Source organism: Ranitomeya variabilis, chromosome 5 (assembly GCF_051348905.1).
Source record: "Ranitomeya variabilis isolate aRanVar5 chromosome 5, aRanVar5.hap1, whole genome shotgun sequence".
In the NCBI taxonomy this organism is placed as follows: Eukaryota; Metazoa; Chordata; class Amphibia; order Anura; family Dendrobatidae; genus Ranitomeya; species Ranitomeya variabilis.
The window spans coordinates 52346925-52364959 of record NC_135236.1 but is presented as its reverse complement, the minus strand read 5'-3'; the positions used below and the strand labels follow the sequence as shown (position 1 = coordinate 52364959).

The window sequence follows — 18035 nt, the reverse complement described above, 5'->3', positions numbered from 1 at the left end:
AGGGAGCCGGCCGCCAGACTGAGTGGTGGAGGAGGGAGCCGGCCGCCAGACTGAGTGGTGGAGGGAGCTGGCGGCCAGACTGAGTAGTGGAGGACATAGACTGCGGACAGACAGTGGTGGAGGAGGGAGCCGGCAGCCAGACTGAGTGCTGAGTGGTGGAGGACATAGACTGCGGCCAGACTGAGTGGTGGAGGAGGGAGCCGGCAGCTCACTGCTCTCCCACCGTTTAGAACGGTATCCGAGTCCTTAGATTGCAGATACTGTTGTAAGTACTGTGGATCCAATCATCCCACCACCAGACCTGACAGATGGGTGGTCCGGTCCCGCCACGAGATGAAGGACACATACTATATGGCGGCACCGATGAAGGAGGCAGTGCACCGCAATGTTCATATTAGCAATGCAGCGAAACCAATGACTGTGGATGTGGCGCCCCTTAGTAATTGAGGTGTGAACAGCCGGCATCTGTAACAATCAGATGATGGCTCCATAGTAAAGATGAAATAAATGTGGATAATTTCAAAACTTTTATTACAAAAACAGCCCATAAACTGGCATCATTTATAACGCAAAGTGCCAAGTGGCAAGGCTACGACACAGCGGGCGATAGAGGCGACAACTAAAACTCAGGTGACCAATCAAATGCCAACATTCATCTCCCGAGACAAACAAAATGACGTCTAGAATCTGATTGGCTGCCTCGGACAATGCGGCTGCGATGCCCTCCTATATTACAGCAGAGCCAGTGTGGGCGACAAGGATTACACAGAGGGGCACAGTAGGATGGTGACGGGGGCATCAGCAGTCAGACGACATGGGGGGCATATTACAAAACTAGTGCAAGAAAGACGAGCTCGGCAACCAATCAGATGATTAGAAAAGCAGTGATCTGATCGGCTGCCATAGGCAGTGTATACATTTCTTTAGTGTTTTTTTTTTGTAATTGATCCCCAGTGGAGGGATGGCGCTCGATGCCAGGTATGGGCCATCTTCCATTAGTGTTATATTTGGTTGTCTGTTTTTGGTTCCTTCGAGTGCCGCCATTGTCCAGGCAGAGGTCCCCACCCGACCCCTCTCGTGGGTGCTTCAACACAGCAGCCAAAAAGTCAACAACTAGGCCTGGCCCATAACCGATGCCCGCGGGCCGAAGCTTCCCTGAGATCGGACATTCAGCTTTCCTTCTGCCCAGGGCATCATTAGAGCCGGAGTGGACGAGCGGGCGAGGCGGTGAATGGAAGGAATGCCTGCTGAGGCGGGCATGTCTGACAAATCTAGCACCCTCCTACTCTCTAATCATCTGCCCGCACGCTCGGGATCCTCATCATGTATCCCTTACTACTACCCTCATCATTGATTTCTGAGCCTCAATGACTACTCTCTCCCCTCCCTCCTTAGTTTGTGTCCTAGCAGCTCTCCATTGCATTCCTTATGTTCTCCCGCCTCGGATCCTTTCTTCGCCCTCCACATACGGATCCACGGGTGATAATGTAAACATTATGAAGTTCAGAAGATCCGGTTCGGGCGTCACCATGGCCGGCGCTGTGCGGACACAGAAGTCGCTAATGCCCCCTGGTGGCGAGTCCGATATCTGAGCGTCCATACTTATGCGTCAATTTTGCGCAGACTTGTCCGGGTGAGAGAGTCCCTGAAATAAGAGCAAGTACCTTATTATATTGAGTGAAGAACGACGGCAAGACGTGGCGCGTGGCTGCGGGCATACGTGGCACATGGCTGCGGGCATACCTGGCGCTTGTGTGAGGCAGCAGATCGTTATACAGCTGCGGGATCTTGCGAGACGTTAGTGGGGCCAGAGCTTCCCGAAGACGTTGGTAGTTCCTCTCTAGCTCCCGGTGATATTCCCGCTGATCAGCTCCGATCAGAGTCTTATTTTTCCGTAGGGCGTCTTCACACCTAAAAATGAGCAAATATACACAAAGTATGAGCTGGTGCTTAGTGGGGGATGGCATGTTGTCACATAGGGAACCTGTGCTGGCACCCCAGAAAGTACCCACGTCATAAGCTACAACATGTGGACCAGAACAGGTCATCTTCTGTACGGTCTCCATTATCTGTCATTTTCCGTCTACACGGCTGATCTTTATTCTTTTTCCTCATTTTTGTGGCCCTCATTGGGCGTCACCCGTCACCTTGCAATGTGTGGCACTGTATGGGCCCACCCAGGACTGCGGGCTCTCTGGGCCTCCAACCTCATCATTGTGACTCGTTCCGGGCCCACAGAGTCAGCTTCCCCATTTTGTCTATTTCTGGGCCCCTCTGGGATAATAACATGATTAGGATTTTCTCTCTGGGTCCCTCCTGTCTTTAGCCCAATTATTATGACCCTCTTTGGGCCCTCTCAATGCAATACTCTGTGTTCCCCCACTATAATGCCATTATCGCCTTCTTTTGGTCACATATAAGGAAACAGAAAATCCAGTTTGGCCTTCTCCAATATCCAGTGTCACCCAGTGTTTCCACATTGAGCACCTCTCGGAGCTATACCAATCCCTTTCTCCCCTTTCCATTGTAACCCATTCGGTTCCTTCAATCCCCCATTCCGACCTCCCGCTGTGGGACTGTTTGTACCCTCCAATCTGCCCCTGACACTGTAGTCCCTTCTGGATCCCTAAGGCTCCTCCCCCCTATTGAGGTCCCCTGTGTTACGCTCTTATATTCTCCGCTCAGGCTTTGCTCCTCTCCCCGCTACAGTCTCCATTCTTCTACAGTCCTCACCGCTTGGTGAAGTCCCTGAAGCAAAGTCGGAGTTTGTTGTGGAGTCTGTAGAGACGAGGATCCTCTGGTATCTCTGAAAGGAACACTTGTGCCACCTCCAGCGGTCCCTGGGGAAAGAAATCGTACATTAGTGACACCCCTTACTCAGTTACACAAGTCTCCTCATACTCTGGAGGAGTCTAGATGTCTAGACTCGTCTCCAATTACCTGGTTAACAGTTGTCCCCACACAGCCCTGAAGCACCATCTGCAGCATCTTGGCATCAGCTGGGTCCTGGTGGGTCGCAAATGCCAACTCTTGTGTCTTCTTCTGCATATCTTCAATCGCAACTTCAACTGGTATCAGCACCACCTAGAAAACCAACAGAGATACCTTCAATGTCCGCCATGGCAAAAGGATGGCCCTGGTATAAGAAGGCCCCACCATGCTGAGCGAAGGATGACCTTACAACCACGAGGAGCGAAGGACGTCCTCAGTATGAGGAGCAAAAAATGACCCCCCCAATATGAGGAGCCGCCAAGGATGACCCCAGCATGAGGAGCAATGGATGACCCCCCCACCATGAGTAGCAAAGGATGACCCCCCCCATCATGAGGAGCCAATGATGACCCCAGCATGAGGAGCAAAGGATGACCTCAGCATGTAGACCGGTACCATAAGGACCCCAGAAAAAAAAAACACCAGCATGATTGACGCCTACCATGATGGCAGAGGGATGGTCCCAGTATAAAGACCACACCATGATAGAAAGATGACCTCAATATTAAGACGCTGCTATGACAGAAGGTTGGCCCCAGTATGAAGACACCACCATGATGAAAGAAGGATGACCAGTGTGTTCTGCCTGCCCCTGATGGCATTACCTCCTCCCGATGTAGGACGTTGACCCGCGTCTTGATGTAGGGGAAAGCATGTGACGTGGTTAACACGGTCTTGCGCTTGTACTGCTCATGGAGATCTCCGTGCGCCCGGCCGTCCAATGTGAACGGTGTACAGAAGAGGAAGGTCCGGAGGTTATAGTTCTTATCAAAGTAGGTGACCCTGTCTTTCAGTTCATATGTGTCAAAATATGGCTCCACGTAGGTGATCTGGATGAATGCCTGGTGGGAAAAGAGGACGTGTCATGTCGAGGGTCACAAAGAGGCTTACAGAGAAGACGCAAGACCACACACAGTTCTGTGAGGGGAAATGGTGCAATCTTAAAGTGACCCTTCAGATTCTAATGTCTTCTGTTTTTAGGACTGCCTTGTGGGGCTCCTAATGTAAGAAAGTGCTCTCATGAACCATTTTCAGACAATAAGATGCTATTGCAAGCAGCTAATGCCTTGAGTTTTGCTGGAAATGCTCCTTGGAAAGCAAAGTCCAGCAAATGAGCTCTCACCCAGAAGTAAGAAATCTCTCCAGCTCAACCTAGCGGTGGCCATAGGGCATCGGGCATCAGCCATCTGCCAGCATTGAGTCGTCGCTCACCTTGTTGGGGTCCAGTTTTGTTTTGTCCACAGGATTCGAGTCCTTCACCACCTGCACTGTCCCTTCTCCAAACTGTTCAGTGTAAAACTCCTGAAATCACAAGATGATATGGAGGGTGAATCACAGGCAGATATGAAGACGTAGAGCAGCTGGCAACACCGTACATACACAGGGTATATATACAGACCCAACAGTGGAGCCCCCTCCCCATACCTCCAGCCGGTGCGAGATCTCAGCCAGTTTAGTGATGGACGGTTCTTTATAGACAAATTCTTGCTCATCCAGGTCACCAAACTTGGAACCATAAAATCCAACACGGAAATATGTCCCAAACATCCGCTGTGCGTCTGTGGGAAAAGAGGGACGGCAATATTAAAGTATATTTGTATGTATATATGTATATAATATGTATATAATATGTTTCCACATTAAAATTGGACGAAGGGTTTAGGAGTTTCAGCTCCTTAATATGTGCCACCCTGTTTTTAAAGGGACCAAAAGTAATTGGACAGATTAAATAATTGTAAATAAAATGTTCATTTCTAGCACTTGGTTGAAAATCCTTTGTTGGCAATGACTGCCTGAAGTCTAGAACTCATGGACATCACCAGACGCTGTGTTTCCTCCTTTTTGATGCTCTGCCAGGCCTTCACTGCGGTGGTTTTCAGTTGCTGTTTGTTTGTGGGCCTTTCTGTCTGAAGTTTAGCCTTTAACAAGTGAAATGCTGCTCAATTGGGTTGAGATCAGGTGACTGACTTGGCCATTCAATAATATTCCACTTCTTTGCTTTAATAAACTCCTGGATTGCTTTGGCTTTATGTTTTGGGTCATTGTCCATCTGTAGTATGAAACGACGACCAATCAGTTTGGCTGCATTTGGCTGGATCTGAGCACACAGTATGGCGGCTCTGAAGACCTCAGAATTCATTCCTGTGTCACATCATCAATAAACACTAGTGACCCAGTGCCACTGGCAGCCATGCATGCCCAAGCCATCACACCGCCTCCGCCGTGTTTTACAGATGATGTGGTATGCTTCGGATCATGAGCTGTACCACGCCTTCGCCATACTTTTCTCTTTCCATCATTCTGGTAGAGGTTGATCTTGGTTTCATCTGTCCAAAGAATGTTCTTCCAGAACTGTGCTGGCTTTTTTAGATGTTTTTAGCCTTTTTATTCTTGACACTTATGAGTTGCTTGCACCGTGCAGTGAACCCTCTGTATTTACTTTCATGCAGTCTGCTCTTTATGGTAGATTTGGATATTGATACGCCGACCTCCGGGAGAGTGGTGGTCACTTGGTTGGCTGTTGTGAATGGGTTTCTCTTCACCATGGAGATTATTCTGCGATCATCCACCACTGTTGTCTTCCGTGGACGCCCAGGTCTTTTTGCATTGATGAGTTCACCAGTGCTTTCTTTCTTTCTCAGGATGTAACAAACTGTAGATTTTGCCACTCCTAATATTGTAGCAATTTCTCGGATGGGTTTTTTCTGTTTTCGCAGCTTAAGGATGGCTTGTTTCACCTGCATGGAGAGCTCCTTTGACGCATGTTTACTTCACAGCAAAACCTTCCAAATGCAGCACCACACCTCAAATCAACTCCAGGCCTTTTATCTGCTTAATTCAGAATGACATAACGAAGGGATTGCCCACACCTGCCCATGAAATAGCCTTGGAGTCAATTGTCCAATTACTTTTGGTCCCTTTAAAAGCAGGGTGGCACATGTTAAGGAGCTGAAACTCCTAAACCCTTCATCCAATTTTAATGTGGATATCCTCAAATGAAAGCTGAAAGTCTGAACTTCAACTGCATCTGAATTGTTTTGTTTAAAATTCATTGTGGTAATGTCTATAACCAAAATTAGAAAAAGGTTGTCTCTGTCCAAATATATATGGACCTAACTGTATGTATATATATATATATATATATATATATATATATATATATATATATATATATATATATATATATATATATATATATATATATATATATGTATATATATATATATATATATATATACATATACATATACATATACATATATATATATATATATATATATATATATATATATATACACACATACATACATACATACATACATACATACATACATACATACATACACACACACACACACATATATATACATACATACACACAGCGGTGTGAAAAAGTGATTGCCCCCTAAACCTATTAACTGGGCCACTCTTAGTAGCAACAACCGCAATCAAGCGTTTGGGATAATGAGTCTTTTACAACGCTCTGGAGGAGTTTTAGCCCACTCTTCTTCGAAGAATTGTTATAATTCAGCCACATTTGAGGGTTTCCGTGCATGAACTGCCTTTTTACGGTCATTACAGCATCTCAATTTTATTAAGGTCAGGTCTTTGACTAGGCCACTCCAAAGTCTTAATTTTGTTTTTCTTAAGCCATTCAGAGGTGACCTTGCTGGTGTGTTTTAGATCATTGTTCCGCTGCACTTCAGCTTGAGGTCACGAACAGATGGCCGGATGTTAGACAGCAGAATTCATGGTCCCATTTAACAAAGTAAGTCTACCAGGTCCTGAAGCAGCAATAACAGACCCAAACCATCAGACTAATACATCCGCGTCCGATGTTAGTAAGGTGTTACGGTCATGCCACAGCATCTCAACCGGACTAAGGTCAGGACTTTGACTAGGCTACCCCAAAGCCTTAATTTTGTTTTTCTTAAGCCCTTCAGCTGTGGGCTTGCTGGTGTGTTTTGGGTCATTGTTCTGCTGCATAACCCAAGTACTCTTCAGCTTGAGTTCATGATCAGATGGCTGGACATTCTCCTTCAGGATTTTTTGGTAGACAGCAGAATTCATGGTTCCATTTACCCCAGCAAGTCTTCCAGGTCCTGAAGCAGCAAAACAGCCCCAGACCATCACAATACACCACCATATTTTACTGCTGGTATGATGTTCCTTTTCTGAAATGATGTGTTACTTCTACCCCAGATGTAATGGGACATACACTTTTCAAAAAGTTCAACTTTTGTCTCGTCCATCCACAGAGTATTCTCCCAAAAGTCTTGGGGATCATAAAGATGTTTTCTGGCAAAAATGAAACAAGCCTTTATGTTCTTATTATTCACCAGTGGTTTTCGTCTTGGAACTCTGCCATGTAGGTCATTTTTGCCCAGTCTCTTTCTTAGGTCACGGACATTGACAATAACTGAGGCAGGTGAGGCCTTTAGTTCTTTGCATGTTGTTGTGGGGTATTTTGTGACTTCTTGAATGAGTCCTCGCTGCGCTCTTGGAATAATTTTGGACGGACGGACACTCCGGGGAAGATTCACCACTGTTCCATGTTGTCGATATTTGTGGACGCTGACGTCCCAACGCTTGAACAATGGCTTCATAACCTTTTCCAGACTGATAGATCTCAATTACTTTGTTTCTCACTTGTTCCAGAATTTCCGTGGATCGCAGCATGATGGCTTGTTTTTAAAGGATCCTTTCTTCTATTACGCTTTGTCAGGCAGGTCCTATTCAAGTGATTTCGTGATTGAGAACAGGTGTGGCAGTAATCAGGCCTGAGTGTGGCTAGGGAATCTGAACTCAACTTCTCAAAGATGTGATAAACCACAGTTAATTTAGGTTTTAAGGGAGGGAGGAAAATCACTTTTTCACACAGCGCCCTGTAAGTTTGGATTTCTTTTTCCATTAATAATAAAGACCTCCACTCGGATGTTGTTTTTGTGGGAAAAAGATTTCTCATACTTACGGAAAATCGCAGTCCCAGGTGTGGAGATCAATATGAGGTGCAAGGCGAAGAGAAGGGAAGAGAAAAAGAGAAAATTACAATCTGGAATCTGATGAGGAGTGAAGTAAGCTGGCCACACACGGCGATGGCTATAGGGGAACACTGGGGAGTCTTAGAAGGGGCGCCGTAATATCTCAGATAGGACTCACTGGCTGATATTTAGTTGAGGGTATAAGGAGCATCGGAGATGACCATGTGTGGCTGCTCAGATGTGAATCCATCATTTACATGCCGTGCAGCAGCCTCTTGTGACATCGGGCAGAGTACCTGCACTTCTTTAGAAGTCAAATCCATTTCTTGAAGAAATGAGAATAATTGGGGTCTCCACTTTGAACAACCCCTCTTTGATCATGCAGTGATCAGCAGTGAGAAACCTGGTGACGAGTCTTTGGTTTCTCTGCAGCACCACCGCAGGAGAGATGGAGAAGTGCACCCTTCCTATTGTAATCAATGGGCTTTTGAGTCCTCCAGAACAAGAGGGCCCTGGTTAATAGAGAAAGACCTCCTTAAAATTCTTGAACAGGGCATTTATGAATGGAATTTCGAAGCCAGGTAAACCCAGATATTAGTCCGACCCACAACATGGCTGCTATCTCCGAACACACATGATGGGTTCACAAACTTTGGTGAAGTTATTGTGAGTGCACTATATTACATACGCGACTATACGAGTGCACAGTCACACGCAGAACATGCCAAAACCAAGGCGTGCGCCCGTCATCCACAAAAACCCGTGACCGGCGCTCAGTAAATAGCCTCATGTGATTGCACATACACAAAGCCACGCACTGTCCTCCATAGACACCGGCTCTAGTTATGTAATAGGACTCAGCTGCTCAGATTTGTCTCCGGTGCCCGTCAGCGGGTAGGAAGTGTCACCCACCAACGGAACAGGACCGTCACCCGGAGGGCCGCAGGGTTAAGATCTCTGCTTTTCCTATTGCATAAGTAGATCCTGGCAGCGCGGTGAGCGTTAGCTGCCGTGCAGCAAGTGATCGTGGGTCAGAAAAGCGAGGTGAACGCACAGGTTAATTTTCACACTTCCTACCTCCCAGCTTGTGATCTGCCCGGGAGCAAAGGGGAAAAACAAAGAAGTGGAGAAAATAAGATCAGTCAGCTGGAAGAGGCAAACATAAGGACAAGAGAGGAGGAAGACTGGGGGAGGTGGAGTATAAAGGGGGAAAGGAGGAAGGAAAGGAAGAGATACAGACAGAGGAGCAAGTAAGACCAGAGAGCATGCGTACGCGCTAGAGCCCAAAGAGCATGGTACGTGCTAGAGCCCAAAGACCATTTGTACGCGCTAGAGCCCAAAGACCATGTGTACGCGCTAGAGCCCAAAGACCGTGTGTATGCGCTAGAGGCCAAAGACCATGTGTAGGCACTAGAGCCCAAAGACCATGTGTACACGCTAGAGCCCAAATACCATGTGTACGCACTAGAGCCCAAAGACCATGCGTAAGTGCTAGAGCCCAAAGACCATGCGTACGCGCTAAAGCCCAAAGACCATGCGTACGCGCTAAAGCCCAAAGACCATGCGTATGTGCTAGAGCCCAAAGAGCATGTGTATGTGCTAGAGCCCAAGAGCATGTGTATGCACTTGAGCCCAACGAGCATGCATACATGCTAGTACCAGAGCATGTGTACAAACTAGTGTCCAGAGCATGCATACGCACTAGAGTCAAAGCCCAAAGAATATGTGTACGCGCTTGAGCCAGAGCCCAAACCAAAAGAGCATGCGTATGCGCTAGGGTCAGAGCAAGAACCCAAAGAGCATGCGTACGTGCAAGAGCGAGCATATGTAAGCGCTAAAGCCTCAGGTGCATGTGTACGTGGTAGAGCCAGAGGCCAAGCAGAAAGGAGGGAAAAGGGAAAACCGTGAAAGGCGAAGAAGGAATCAATCAGGGAACATAAGGAACGGAGAGAAATAATACACAGTAACAAACAGTAACACCCAACATCTCCTCACTATCTAATCACAGCAGCAGGAGCAGGGTTAATCTGCACTGAGAGGGTCCTCTATGGAGCAGAACGGAGGAGATTGGGGGGTCTGTATGTATCTGTAGGGAGACTGGTCCTCGCTGCTCTCCTGACCATAAGTGATGCTCCCTGGGGGTCTACATGCTGGGGGTCTACATCCCACAGCTCCCAGACTATAGACCTTCAGCCGCCCTGCTCTGTCAGCTATCTAGCTTCACTTATTTACCCGTACAAACAATAGCGCCCCCACCTGGTTAGTGATTTTGTTGAACGCCTCCTGCAGCTTCCCGTGGACTGACGCCAGTTTCTTGTAGTCTCGATGGGCTTCATAAATGGGGATGAGAATTTTATAGACTTCGTTCACCGCCTCGAATAATGACCCCTGAAGACAGAAAGCACAACATAAGCGCATATGTATACCGTATCACCCAGGAAATATATATACCGTATATTCAGCTGCTAAAAAATTGTCCATATTTAGAAACACAAATTTTTGCCTTCCAAAACCAGCAACAGACTTACTCATCCCTGAACTGCAGTACAAGACAGAGGGACATAGGGAGGACAGAGGGACCAGGGGTGGGCAGGGGGACGCGGGGTGCACGTCACATGCACAATTTTGGATATGCCATAGGTTTGGGTATTGTCCATCTAGTAGGCCGCGTCTCCTGTATGACAAGTGCGTCTTGTAGATGACCAGAGAGTCCACAGACATTAAATCACTGGTGCTCCGTTACATGGAAGGGTTCTGCTATATGGATGAAAATACTTTTATGCTCAAAAATGACAGAAGGAGTGATAATTCTTCTGATTAGCCAATAAAGGTGTCACTCCTAGAACACTTTTGTCATTTTTTGGACATAAAAGAATTTACATGGATTTTTCTGGCTACCACAATATCATTCTTATTGCACTATACTGGAAATTTAAAGGGATATTACATTGATGGCTTGCAATCCTTATGGTGAATTGGCGCCCTCTGATGTCATTGTGTGGTATTACATAGGAGTTGATCATTGCAATATCTATCCCTTGCTCTTGGGCAACTTGGGAACTACACCTCCCAGGCTGCCCGGGCATGCGGGACCCACATATAAACACGTCCCTACCATAGAGAAGCTGGCACAGGCTTGCTCCAGCAGTCCCACCAGCCCGGCCTCTGTGAAATATTTCCCGGCACAGATCCCCTCCTCATCTGGCGACACGACATCATCCGACACGGCCGACTCCTCCAGCACATTGGAGGAGATGCTCTGCGGGGATACGAGGAGACCGGTATATAACATATACACGCCGACACCGGACACCCCCTTAACGTAATAGTCACAGTACCTGGAAACTGACGCAGCCCACGGGGAGGTGCCTGGCGTCCTCAATCATGCTGAGATACTCCGACACCAGCGCGGCTCCGTGGACCAGGCAGTGAGCCGCCTCGGCGTGGTTCCCACGCTCCGTGTGCTTGGCGGCCATGTTCTGGAGCCAGGTCAGACGCAGATCCGGGGAGTTCTGGTAGCCTTTAGCGATCCTGAATTATAAATGTAACACGAGTTTAATAAATATATTACTCTCCCCTTCTAATACTGTAATACTGTATGTACTGACCTGGAGGGCACTAGAGAAGAAGCTGAGCAATACAAGCACTGATGGCAATTTTGCCTTATAAGAGTGGGTGTCTAGAGCCGTAGCTTACTTGTGGTCTCCTGACATGCCGCAAATCTGGTTAGTGCACCTATATATTGTAATGGGTCCCAGATAGGAGCACAGTGACTACTGACGTGTGGACTGGATTACTGGTACAGGCCCAAAGCCTGAGGCTGCACTACTGAGACTGAGGAGAACACATGGAGTACATGGCCGCCGAGTCCTCTCACCGGTACATGAGATCCAACAGCATCTCCGGATCCTCCTGGTGTTCCTTCATCTTCACCGTATCCGTCAGGATCATGTGAAGATTAAACACCAGATCTTGGACCTGGAAATAAATAAATAAAGCACATGACTGTTTACTTACCAAAACAGCGCCACCCTTGTCCATGGTGGTGTCAGGTATTGCAGCTACTGAAATAAATGTGGCTCGGCTGTAATACCGGGCACAACCTGCAGGCAGGAGTGGCGCTGCAGCATGGTACGGTGAGTCTATGTGGCCGGGGGCATTACCTGCTCCGGGAATGTGGTGTCTCTCAGCTCCAGATCCTCCTCCGAATAAGTCAAGATAGTCTTCAGGGATCGCCGCAGATACTCTTCATTAAATTTCTGGGAGGTCCCCACTAGGGAGGACAGTGACATGGTCACCTGCATCTTCACACGGGCGAAGTTCTGATCCAAAATATTTAAAAAGAAAAAGAAAAATTCTATTAAAGAGCCAGAGACAGAAAATGTTTGTGATTGCTGCTGCCCCCTCGTGGGAATAACTAAGTATTACAAGCAAAGAACAAGTAATGTGACGGAATCTTAGAATGTATCCCTTTAATATGGCAGGTCCCATAATGATGGCAGACTTCTGATAATCCGGCATCTACTGATACTGGACTATAAGAAGTTCGCTGTGTCGGTAATGATCACATGGTGTGGTTTATCACTTACATTCCCGATCTCAAAGTTCTGTCTCATGAGCAGGTAGAGCGAGGCGCTGGCGTGGGTCCGCACGCTGCTGATGCAACTGCCGCAGTGGCGCAAGAGGCGCAGGCAGAGATCGGAGCAGAGTTCGGTGTCATCCTCAAACAGCATCTCTGGGAACTGAGGGTTTAACGCAAAGATGGGGTAGAGAAAAGTGCTGAAAAAGGGGAAGGAAATGACAGGGTCATCTGCGATGCATCTGGCACACTCACCTTGCACACCAGCGCCCGCTGGCTGGTGAAGCAGTGCTGCAGATACAGGGCACTTTGGTCGCAGCTCATACTGAGCAGTAGCACCTTCAGCACTCCTCCGAGGACGCTTTCCTTCATTTCAGACACCATGACCGTCTGCAAGACAAATGGGTGATGGGCAAATCTGTGCACCTCTGTGATGGCAGGAGACTCCCCAAGAGTCCAAAAATTATCCAAAAAATTATCCCTGCCATGGTAGAAGCACTCACCTGCACAATGATCTCCAGGGTGTCCAGCACCACCAGGTTGGCCTCTGCCGCCATATTGCCATCCACGGTGATTTCCAGGTCTCGTTCTGCCTGTGACCTGAGATTAGAGGGGAGGGAGTTACTTCAGACCACTAGGTGTTATATATATTAATATGCTACAGATGATTGGGGTTGTAGTACTCACTTCTCAGTTTTCTCACCGCTCGGTTTCCACTGAGTGACGTTTTTCCTCCATCGAACGTTTTCCTGGGTTGCAAAGGGGCTGCGCTCTGTAAGGAAAATCAGTCGGTGCGATGGCACAAGACACCGTCAGCGGGCAGTGTACCCGCATTCAGCGCACCGGCCGTACAGTCCTGTCCGTGGTGCCGCATTCACGCCAGGCTGCTCACCTCGGCTGCGCTTCACCATGTCCTGGCGGGCACCGATGGTCCCCAGTATGGCCTCCTCCAGTCTCGCTTTCATATCCAGAGATTTCTTGAAGGTCAGGCTGTTTATACGCTCAAACGCCTTCTTACCCTAAAGGAACAACAGAAAAACATAAAAATGTAAAAAAAGGAGGCACAGCGGACCCCGCGCCTCGAAAATGTACTGGTGAAGAACGCCTTATTATGGAGGAATGAAGTGTCCGCTGCCCCTACAGATAACAGAGGTGGTCCGGGGGCTCTTTGCCTCGTGTATACTGGTAGTAGGGGGTATGGGGACCCTCACCTTGTACTGGAAGCAGGACACACACAGACTGAGCCCCTACAGATAACAGAGGTGGTCCGGGGAGCTGTGCCTCGTGTATACTGGTAGTAGGGGGTATGGGGACCCTCACCTTGTACTGAAAGCAGGACACGCAAAGACTCAGCCCCTACAGATAACAGAGGTGGTCCGGGGGGCTGTGCCTTGTGTATACTGGTAGTAGGGGGTATGGGGACCCTCACCTTGTACTGAAAGCAGGACACGCAAAGACTGAGCCCCTACAGATAACGGAGGTGGTCCGGGGGTGCTGTGCCTCATGTATACTGGTAGTAGGGGGTATGGAGACCCTCACCTTGTACTGGAAGCAGGACACGCACAGACTTAGCCCCTACAGATAACAGGGGTGGTCCGGGGGGCTGTGCCTCGTGTATACTGGTAGTAGGGGGTATGGGGACCCTCACCTTGTACTGGAAGCAGGACACGCACAGACTCAGCCCCTACAGATAACAGAGGTGGTCCGGAGGCGCTGTGCCTCGTGTATACTGGTAGTAGGGGGTATGGGGACCCTCACCTTGTACTGGAAGCAGGACACGCACAGACTCAGCAGCTCCAGCACACGTGTCAGCTGTGCCACAGTCAGGCTGGAGAACCAGCGCTGCAGACAGTCCTGCTCTGCGTTCTTCAGCACCCACAGGGCGCACACCAGGAGGTTGCGGCTGGACTCGGCGGAGAGGACGCTGCCGGTGCGCACAGACTAGGGGAGGACAGGACACAGGATGTAATAATACAGGTGGGGATCCACTTTTTAGGGGTGGGGGTGTTATTATTTCTGCACTTACAGCAGGGGGAAGAGGGAAGCTTGTGGTCTTCTGCGCTGTGGGTAGTGGAGAGCCTGCGATTGCCAGAGCGACTGTCTGGCTGATGGTGCCGCCATCCGAGTCCACATCATCCATCATGGAGGAGGCATGGCGGACCCTTTGGGCATGTGGATCTGCTGAGAAAGGGACAGGAGGGGGGGTCAGCATCTTCTCAATAGACTTAACGCTGTCGTTCCCAGATCTCTGCTTGCGGTCAGTGAATGATCGGACAGAGCAGCACTTGTCAGTGGTCAGGAAAGGTTTTTCCAAGACAAGCTGTTGCCATTCACTGACAGCAAGCGGGACTATTCGGTGCAGTGTGTGGCATGGACAGTCACCCGTGAAGTCGTACAGCTGGGGCAGCGTCTCCATCACGATGCCAATCAGAGGAAGATACAGACGGGATATGCTCCGCTTTACCGCCGGCTCCGTATACCGCAGGTCGGTGTCGTGGCTGCAGAGCAGATTGTGCAGAGCGCTGATCGCCTTCTTCTGGAGGAAGAAAACTCTGCGGAGAGAAGAACGACACAAGATGACGGAGGGAGAAGAACGTCATCTGACACCCCGGTTAGTACGCAGATCTCCGCTTGCCATCGGTGAATGGAAACCGGCCTTAATAAGCTGTACATTCACAAGGCAGCAAGCAGAAATCGGAGGCTGCATGGGCGAGGAATGGCCACGGAAAGATGTAGCGGCAGAATCCAGCCTGCGTAATACTCCGTCTAGCTGCACTGACACATTGTAGCAAATGATCATGTCCTTTTAAATACCGGACTCACCCTTCAACGTCGGGCTCCAGTATTAGGGCGAGCTCGGTCAGGATGATGCCGGAGAGGAAGTGCTGCTGGCGAAACGGGACCGACAGCTCAAACATATTGGTGACCGTCTTGTCCTGAGCCGGGCTGGAGAAGACGGAGCTCTGAGGAAGACCGGACGGAAACAGTCAGTGCGAGCCCGATTATCAGACGTTCTGGATCACTGGACGCTCACACAACAGGATGTAGAAACCGGCTTGTGTAATTCCACATTATGCTGCTGTTCTGCGCCCGGATTATGGCACTTTCTGAATGATCAGATGCCAGATTAATGGACTTTTACTGGACGGAAAAACTTCATAAAAGCATAAGAAGCTCCGAAATTACCGTAATGCAGCCGGCGATACAGCTGTGAGCAGGAGAGAGATAAGGGGCGGCAGGACACTCCAGGCACCGCTTATCAACAACATCTATACTATCTATCCCCAATGGCCAGGGTCTATGGTGTCACAGTCTATATATATTAGATGGTCAGCTCATGTTAATTAACGCGGGGGTCTCATTACCTGCGAGGTGGTGGAAGAAATAGAGGGTGACGGAGAATTGGGTGGGGAGAGGCGGCCGCAGGGCAGGTTTAAGGCGACGTAGTGTTCGTGGGAGCACACGATGCGGATCAGGTCCATGCGCAGGGAGATCAGCACATTCGGGTTCGGAGCCTTTGGTAATTTACTGTTGATCTGTAAAACATGGCAGCACATATAGGGCGGGAATAGGAACGCCACAAATCTGTACTGCCCCCCTGACCCCAATATAAAATACCCCCACCTGCTTGTAGTAAGAGCGGAGGAGGTGAAACACAAATCCCCGATCCATCAGGGATAAGAGATCGTTCAGGAAGAAGGCCAGGCTGCTGTTCAGCCGCTCGGCAAGTTCTGCATCCTAAGAGAGAGGAGGAGGACGTCAGGAGAACCGTCAATGGAGGGCAAAAGGGGCAAGATGATCAAAAGGAAAGAATAAAAGAAAAATGGAAGAAAAAAAAAGGGAGGGGAGGAAAAAAAGGGAAGGGGAAGAAAAAAAGGGAACGGGAGGAAAAAGGACACGGGAGGACAAAGAAGGGGAGGAAAAAAGGGAAGAGGATAAGAAAAGAGGAAAAGAAAAAAGGAGAGAAAAGAAAAAGGAGAGGAAAAAGAAAAAAGGAGAGAAAAAAAAGAAAGGGGGGAAAGGAAGTGGAGAAGAAAAGGAGAGAAAAAAAGGATAGGAAAAAGCAAGGGGAGAAAAAACAACAACAACAAAAACCATGCCCCCATGCCCATAGGCAGCTTCTGGTATTGCAGTTCATCCTCATTCAAGTGAATGATGCAGCGCTGCAATATCAAACTAAGTCACAGTACAACAGTGGCGCAGGTTCTGAATGCTTTTGATTGGCGGGCCGCTGCGCTTAGTTTACCAACATACAGGCAGGTAAGGATGATCATGAGAAAAAAAAAATCGTTAAAGGGGTCCTCCACTTCTTATGAAATAAGAGCCTTCAAAAACAAGCTGATCACAGATTGTCCCATCGACAAGGATCTCAGCGATCAACTGTGATAAGTGCATCATTCCCCTGCAGCGCCACCACAGGAGAAACAAAGCATTACACAGTTCTCATGTGAAACAGACGTGTTGGGTCGTCCAGGGGAAGAGGCTCCCTGCGGCACTTTCTGCCCAGACTTGGAACGTAATCGTATGTCCTACGTCAGGTGCGGGGTGTTAGACTGGTACCTTCAGGTATCGGCTGGTGATCTCCGTGCAGACGTTGCACACAAGGGCCGATATGTCGTCCACGAACCTCTCCGGGAACCTGTGTACGCGGGGCGCGTCCAGCCGCTCAGAGTTATGGAGGTGCAGCGTCATGCTCTTGGTCTGAGTCAGGGAAAAGGACAGCATTATGTGGAGATGCCCCCTCCCAGTACATCCCAGTCTACAACCACTTACCATAAGCTGGAAGAAGAACCAGGCCTGGCTGAGGGCCGCCTCTCGCACCGGAGTGCCGCTCACCACCCACTGCAGCGCCAGCTCCTCGTGTAAGAGCTGCACAGAGAGAACAGCGTCACATCCCGACCCGACCGCCGCTGATCTGTACAGCCCCTGCCCTCAGTTTAGTGCGCAGCTCTACCGATGCACACTGCCCCTCATTAATGGGAAATGTCCATTTACACAGGGCGCAGGCATTATACCTGGCACCTCCTCCTGTCACCCTGCATGTCACATAGTTCCTCCCTCCTGTCACCCTGCCTGTCACATAGCTCCTCCCTCCTGTCTATCACTATCCATGTCACATAGCTCCTCCCTCCTGTCACCCTGCCTGTCACATAGCTCCTCCCTCCTGTCACCCTGCATGTCATAGCTCCTCCCTCCCGTCACCCTGCATGTCACATAGCTCCTCCCTCCCGTCACCCTGCATGTCACATAGCTCCTCCCTCCCGTCACCCTGCATGTCACATAGCTCCTCCCTCCCGTCACCCTGCATGTCACATAGCTCCTCCCTCCCATTACCCTGCCTGTCCCATAGCTCATCCCTCCTGTCACCCTGCATGTCATATAGCTCCTCCCTCCTGTCACCCTGCATGTCACATAGCTCCTCCCTCCCCTCACCTTGCCTGTCACATAGCTCCTCCCTCCTGTCTATCACTATCCATGTCACA

The 18035-nt window shown here is 49.1% G+C and overlaps 1 protein-coding gene across 6 annotated transcripts in view; it reads right to left on the bottom strand.

Moving 5' to 3' along the window:
• Nucleotides 1-508: 508 nt before the first annotated feature.
• DOCK6 (dedicator of cytokinesis 6) overlaps nucleotides 509-18035 on the bottom strand; it is a 58425-nt gene continuing 40898 nt past the window's right edge. For 4 of the 6 annotated variants that reach the window (XM_077261965.1, XM_077261969.1, XM_077261970.1 and 1 more), the window contains 26 exons: nucleotides 17326-17421; nucleotides 17113-17253; nucleotides 16177-16290; nucleotides 15918-16088; nucleotides 15376-15515; nucleotides 14935-15104; nucleotides 14579-14733; nucleotides 14311-14493; nucleotides 13445-13571; nucleotides 13240-13324; nucleotides 13056-13152; nucleotides 12808-12942; nucleotides 12563-12715; nucleotides 12137-12295; nucleotides 11851-11951; nucleotides 11312-11504; nucleotides 11089-11232; nucleotides 10230-10361; nucleotides 9051-9065; nucleotides 4417-4542; nucleotides 4204-4293; nucleotides 3597-3833; nucleotides 2941-3084; nucleotides 2734-2840; nucleotides 1744-1911; nucleotides 509-1645 (listed from right to left, as the gene is read on the bottom strand). In XM_077261965.1, coding sequence (XP_077118080.1) covers nucleotides 1603-1645; nucleotides 1744-1911; nucleotides 2734-2840; nucleotides 2941-3084; nucleotides 3597-3833; nucleotides 4204-4293; nucleotides 4417-4542; nucleotides 9051-9065; nucleotides 10230-10361; nucleotides 11089-11232; nucleotides 11312-11504; nucleotides 11851-11951; nucleotides 12137-12295; nucleotides 12563-12715; nucleotides 12808-12942; nucleotides 13056-13152; nucleotides 13240-13324; nucleotides 13445-13571; nucleotides 14311-14493; nucleotides 14579-14733; nucleotides 14935-15104; nucleotides 15376-15515; nucleotides 15918-16088; nucleotides 16177-16290; nucleotides 17113-17253; nucleotides 17326-17421 — 3426 coding nt within the window. In that variant the 3' untranslated portion in view covers nucleotides 509-1602. The remainder of the gene's footprint in view (nucleotides 1646-1743; nucleotides 1912-2733; nucleotides 2841-2940; nucleotides 3085-3596; nucleotides 3834-4203; nucleotides 4294-4416; nucleotides 4543-9050; nucleotides 9066-10229; nucleotides 10362-11088; nucleotides 11233-11311; nucleotides 11505-11850; nucleotides 11952-12136; nucleotides 12296-12562; nucleotides 12716-12807; nucleotides 12943-13055; nucleotides 13153-13239; nucleotides 13325-13444; nucleotides 13572-14310; nucleotides 14494-14578; nucleotides 14734-14934; nucleotides 15105-15375; nucleotides 15516-15917; nucleotides 16089-16176; nucleotides 16291-17112; nucleotides 17254-17325; nucleotides 17422-18035) is intronic. The other 2 variants (XM_077261966.1, XM_077261967.1) reach the window with 2 other exon arrangements.